Source organism: Nannospalax galili, unplaced genomic scaffold (genome assembly GCF_000622305.1).
Source record: "Nannospalax galili isolate Female #2095 unplaced genomic scaffold, S.galili_v1.0 scaffold1349, whole genome shotgun sequence".
Lineage (NCBI taxonomy): Eukaryota > Metazoa > Chordata > Mammalia > Rodentia > Spalacidae > Nannospalax > Nannospalax galili.
In genome coordinates this window covers 1006854-1013047 of record NW_008359755.1, presented here as the reverse complement: position 1 = coordinate 1013047, position 6194 = coordinate 1006854, and the positions used below count along the sequence as shown (strand labels likewise).

Below are 6194 nucleotides of genomic sequence, written 5' to 3'. Positions count from 1 at the left end.
TCGAGAAGAAAATAACAAAATGTATTTAAAACTTCTCCAGTTGGCATTTTGATGAAACAGCTAACAGTTATCTCACCCTTTATCCGGCTTCTTCTGTTCCTGGAGTCCTCCAGAGACTTTACTCCTTGAAACTCGGGCGTCAGCACCAGACATTGTATCCCCAAAGGGAGAGGTATTAGTTAACCTTTTGCTGGTCATTCTTGTCTGAATGTAAATAGGCAAATTCTTAAGCCCTCTTATTCATGTCATGATGATCATCAAGAAAAAAATTAAGCTAAACTTGCATATTGAAAATAACGAAAACACACAAAAATCCTGCAAATAATAAATATCGCCGATTCACTTATTTCAGCCAAGTCCAATTTTATTCACGCCTAATACCCTTGCAGTCCATTGTATATCTTCTGCACTGAGCCTTGTTTGAGTAGCTGCTTGATGCCTGAAGAAAAGCAAAGCAAACAACCACATGAACAAAAATGAGACTTCCCTGGGGCTTAAAGAGCACTTTCCATGCAGAGGCTCACAAGTCTGCAGGACAGCCTCTGATCTGAACGAAGCCAACAGTAGCTAATTTCCAACTTCCCACGTGGACGTCGCTACACATGTGCACATGCACGTCCGAGATGATCCCTGGTCTCTTTTTCTCAGCCCCCTACACGAACACGCCCCACAAAGCCCCAGAAGTGAGAGCAGGTAAACCAGAGGGAACAGAATCTCTTCAGCTAATCTGTCACTCCTTCTTTCTTGTCCCTTTTTTCAGTTCTTACCTTTCACCACTTTTTTTCCTATGATTTAAAATATTGGACCAGGAGCTGCTTCCAATCAGTCAGAGATATTCTCGGCCTCCATCTCCCACTGTACATCTCACCTTCCCTTTTAGCTTGGCCTGCTTACGTGACTCTGCTTCACTTCCTTACAATGTTACTCCCTAGGTTTCAAAGCCCAGCTCACACAGCCTTCAGTGAACAGTGTCAGAGAGCATTATTGCTTTCACAGAGAGGTCATTCCTATCTCTATGCTTCCCTGGTTAATGTCTCATGCCACTGAAGGGTGTTGCTTTTATTGCCAATGTTTTCATATAGTCAACACACTCACACATGCATACACTACACACACACACACACACACACACACACACACACACACACCATACCTTCTTTTGCTTCCTCTGCCAACTGTTCTTTTGGAAAATCCACATCAAAAGTGATTATCAATGAGCCCTTGATGTTGTTGTTGTCAAAGTTGGGAAGCCCTTCCCCTTTCTTCCATAGCTTGGCTCCTGGCCTGGTAATCTTATCCCGGGAAATATGTACCTATGACGCAAAAAGGAATGGACCAGAGCAGGCCCAGCACACCCTGGTTACATCACATAGCTTCTAGTGAGCACTAGTGCACAAAGCTAATGTCATGGCTCAGCACAGAAGAGGGGATGAAGAGCAAAGGGAACCTCAGGATGATAGTCACAGAAAGCCTTTTACAAATAAAAAGAAAAATCAAACACATAGCAAATAAAATAAGACAAGTTTTGCCAGTGGAAACTATCAGAACAAGATTGTCAAAAGTCGTGCAGTCAACTCAGCATTGTTGCTACTGGATGTTCGGCAACAGAGAGAAGAGAGAAGGCAGGGGAGTAAAAAAGGCCTTTCTGTGGCACCAGATGAGTGAAGTGGATGAAACGATCTAAAACCACACGAAGACTTTAAACAGCAGGAAAGGTGGTTTATTTACCTTGTGACCATCCAAGTGTGTGATATCCATTTCAAAGCCAACCAGAGCCTCAACTAGTGAGATTGTCACATTAGTGTACAAATCATCCCCTCTCCTTTCGAATGTTCGGTGCCTGAAACCAAAGAAGGAAAAAAATCACTAGAGTTTAAAATGTTACAAACACCCTGGAAAAAGATGAACAGTCTTTCAAATAATAAGTATTTGACATGCTTTTGTGGATAGCATTAACCAAAATTATAAAGTGATGTAATCTTATTAAACTCTGTTAAAGAGCTGACAGTCTGCAGAAGTCAATGGTTGTGAGGCAAACAACCAGTCACTAGGTTATAGAAAAGAAAGACAATGCTCAGCAGGGGTTTTCTGAGCTCTCCAAGTCTAGTAGATAAGGTGCCTACAAGGGAATGGGGATGCATAGGTGAGAGGCAAAGGTGAGCTCTTGAGAAGGGACTAGGGCCGGGCAGTGGCTCACATCTGTAACCTTGTCACTTGGGAGGCAGAGGCAGACTACCACAAGCATAAGGCCAGCCTGGGATATACAGTGAGATCCTATCTCACCCCCAATCCCTACCCCACCACAGGTTGTTCTAGTTTCACATGGAAGTGGTGAGAAAGACAAGGTAGATAAGAAAAGCCAGGGAAAGGCACATGAACATGAACAGAACAGAAAGGGAGAACTCCTAGGTAGAGGGGGACCGTTTCTGTGTGATGCTGGGGAAAAACGGCTTCAGTGAACCCTTAAATGCAAAAATATCACTGGGTTTCCAACTAGTCAACGAGAGAAAAATAAATAAAGCCTGGGTCTGGGTCAAAATTTCAGTCTTAAGCAGCAGCCCTATGGATGCTGAGAAACTGCATAGTGTTGTGACTGAAAGACCTTTCTATGGAAAAACTCTATCTTCCTGCCTCAACTTCCTGAGCCCTGAGATTACAGGCATGTGCCACCAAGCCTGGATTATGTAGTAAGGAGGACCAATCCCAGGGCTTTGTACATGCCAGGCAAACACTCTACCAACTGAAGCACAAGCTCAGCCCTCCTTTCAATTCTCACTGACTTTCTCCTGATAGCTTTTGAATTTATAAACCCTAAGTAATAAATAACTAAGCTTAAGGCTAATCCCAAATTTTCAGTATTGTCACAGAGTTACAAATAATTACTTATATTGTAGGCATGAAACAAGGGAAAAGGTCTAGATGCATTATCCCCATAATTACACAAGCAAAAGAGATGGCTTCTGAAACTGATGACTTACTTGACAACTTTAATTCGGAACCGTAAATCCCCGGGCTCCCCATCCACATGGGGTTCACCTGGTAAGAACAGATCAAAGAATACCAGAAGTCACACAAGTCAAACACAACAAATTTATGTGGCAGTTCAGGGATTTTTTTCATTTATTTTATTATTTTTATTTTATGTGTATGTGTATATTCCCTGCATGTAGGTCAGTGAACCCATGTTGTGCAATGCCCACGGAGGTCAGAAGAGGCTGTCGGATCCCCTGGAACTGGAGTTAGGACAGCTGTTAGCTGCCATGTCAGTGCTGGGATTCGAACCCAGGTCTTCTGCAAGAACAGCCAGGGTTCTTAACCGCTGAACCATCTCTCCAGCCCCGAATTTTTTAAAAATCTGCTGCCTCATGCCTTGACTCTGTTAAGTCTGTCTGGGAGGGCAGTGTCTCTGTCTGTTTATACCAAGGTTTAACTTATGATTAAAGAGCACCTGTGCTTCAGGCACAGCAATGAACACTTTGACCTGTTTCCTAAAGAAAAAGATTCATTTGTTTCCTATACCTGAAGTCTTACAAGTTTTCTTTTGGAATTTTAAATTAAGTTCAAAGGTGAGGTCTGAGATTATTTTACTAATGCTCTAACTAAAGCTACGTTATCTCCTTTCATCGCCGAATTTTTCTTTCAACACTGAATTTTGATAACACTCATGCTACCTAACCTAGGCCATGCTTTTCAAAGGGTAAACAGTAATGCTGAGGCTTCAGGTTGCCAAGCATGCTGGTCATAAGAGGCTTTCTTGAGTCTGACCTCGGCTGAAGACAGTTAGACATTACACACTCAATTATGAGAATGAAGCAGAGGCCAGAGGTGTTCATCAGCAAGCAGAACAGAGGTAGAATGAAAACATCAGTGTCTCACCTTCTCCAATGAAGGGGTACTCCATGCTGTCTCTCACCCCAGGTTCAATTTCTACTTCCAGTGTTCGTTCTTCATTCACTAGTCTGAGACAAAGGGAATTAAAAAGGGGAAAGAAAATACTAACTAAACCCCCGATATAATACGTTTTATCATTACATCAGTTTTTTTCTTGGAAGACAATACTATGCTTATACTTGACAAGGCTATGTGGGGCCAGTGCATATATTCTTGATATCAAAACTCAGAGCAGAGCTACTATATGCTACATAAACTACAACATTGTTCTCATAGTCCAGCTGGAAGAAAGCAAACACATTTGTCAAGTATAGTTCGTAAATAAAAGGTGCTGCTTATTAGTTCAGAAACAGAAAAGGAGATACTCAGGAAAAAAGCACTTCAGGAAAAAAATTTAAATGCACGTTTTTGCTGAATCCTTTGATGGGACAAGGTTGTGGAAGGGAAAGCTAGGTACAGATGACTGGAATTTTGTTAGACAAATGAGAGAATTCAAGTGTTTCTTGAAACCCATAGAGGGGCTTTCACTTACTTGACATTAGGGCACTCGTCACAAACCACCTCCTGGGTCATCTGGAAGCGGCCTGGGCCCAGCTGTGTGGTTCGCATCTCCTGCCGACAGTTGCATTTCCGCTTGCCCGGAGCCTGCCTGGCTACAGGCTTGTTTCTAACTACCTGAGAAGGACACAAAACAGGCTTTAGTTTCCTCAGCGGAGGAGTGCTCTGCATGCATCCCTAGTCTGGAACTTCCCATTCTCTGCCGGTTATCTCTCAGGGAAACCTAAAGCTGACAATACTCTGAGGTGTGCAATTCAACCCCCATACAGGAACGAAGCAAACCTAACAGTAACACGACTCCAATCCCAATCCTCCGCTGGAGAAACAGAGATGAATAAAATGAGATCCCAAACTAAGGTGTGTGACACCAGCATTTCCAAGACACAACTAGGCGCTACTGCATTAAAGTGTTCATACAGCATAGAGTTCATCTTTTTAGATACCTGACCCCTGAAAAACAAACCACGGTGCTCAAAAGCTGCTATGTGGCTACTATCTAATTCTACAAGTAACGTACCAAAAGCATGTCTTTGTTTCAGGCAACTCAATCCAAGATTAATTCCCACTGCTATCACCATTCACTCTAACAATGGAACAGACAACAGACATCTCTTTGCAGCTGACTGCAGTCAAACATCTGATTCCCTACATACATGAAATTGATCCATATAAAGACATGGCCTCAGCTACACAGCGAGTCTGTGGCCAGCCTGGGCTACAGGAGACCCGATCTAACAAAACAAAACCTAATCTCAAAATAACATGCTCATTATAGCAGAGTGACACAAATGCTTGGAGAAAAATCTCTTAGAATCTATCAACATATGAAAACCCAGGCCAACAGAATTAATTATAGCAACAATAATATATTAGTCAAACACAATGAAACTTTATCCAGCTACACACAAACAACAAAAATGACTCCTAGTAAAATCATAGCAATAAGTCTGCCCAAAAGATAATGAATATGCCATTTTTACAAACTCAAAAATAATAAAAATACATTATTTAGGTATTTATGTGTATATAATAAACTAGAACAGCAAAGGAATAATACTATGAAGTGAGGGGATGGACAGGGATGTAGCATGTAGCAGACGAAGTCATGGTGGTGTTTTAGTTCTTGGGCTAGGTGAGTTCAGTCTGTGAAACAATGAATATTATGAACTAAGGAGTGTGATTAATTCAGTTCTATGCCAGTCATTTCCTCACAGTCTCTAAAAGACAGAGAAAGTACAGTAAAATCTCTTAGTTTCAGTCTCTTATTTTTAGTCGAAGTATACAGTCTAGCAGTCAATATAAACAGATGTATCATTTGAACTTACTTCCACAAAATTTCCCGCATACACTTCTTCCAAAGTGACTTCTAGATCTACAATGATGTCACTTCCTCTTGGAATATTTCTGTCTTGCTGACGAGGGGTTCCTCCAAACATGAAACCAAAATCTCCAAAGAAGCTATGAAGGAAGGTAAATTAATCAGGAAAAGGAACTTGAGTTTATGTCTCCCAATGACTTAATTTTCTTTACATTGATAAAACATTGTTTCCTACCAATATACTATACAGAATACACATTTTTAATACATTGGAGTTAAATATTATATGAAAATTTTAATTTACATGTCAAGTACATTGCAACTATATTGCTGCATGCTACAAAAAACTTTACTCCATAATACAATATAATCCACATATAATAGTATATGGATTTACACACAGAATACCAATGAATTCAATGCTAGA

General features: G+C 41.0%; 1 protein-coding gene across 1 annotated transcript in view; it reads right to left on the bottom strand.

The window, feature by feature from the left end:
- Dnajb11 (DnaJ heat shock protein family (Hsp40) member B11) overlaps positions 1-6194 on the bottom strand; it is a 15212-nt gene continuing 9018 nt past the window's right edge. Inside the window, exons 4-10 of the mRNA XM_008823636.3 lie at positions 5775-5907; positions 4424-4566; positions 3877-3959; positions 2979-3036; positions 1729-1840; positions 1154-1313; positions 1-439 (exon numbers count right to left, since the gene is read on the bottom strand). Coding sequence (XP_008821858.1) covers positions 375-439; positions 1154-1313; positions 1729-1840; positions 2979-3036; positions 3877-3959; positions 4424-4566; positions 5775-5907 — 754 coding nt within the window. The 3' untranslated portion in view covers positions 1-374. The remainder of the gene's footprint in view (positions 440-1153; positions 1314-1728; positions 1841-2978; positions 3037-3876; positions 3960-4423; positions 4567-5774; positions 5908-6194) is intronic.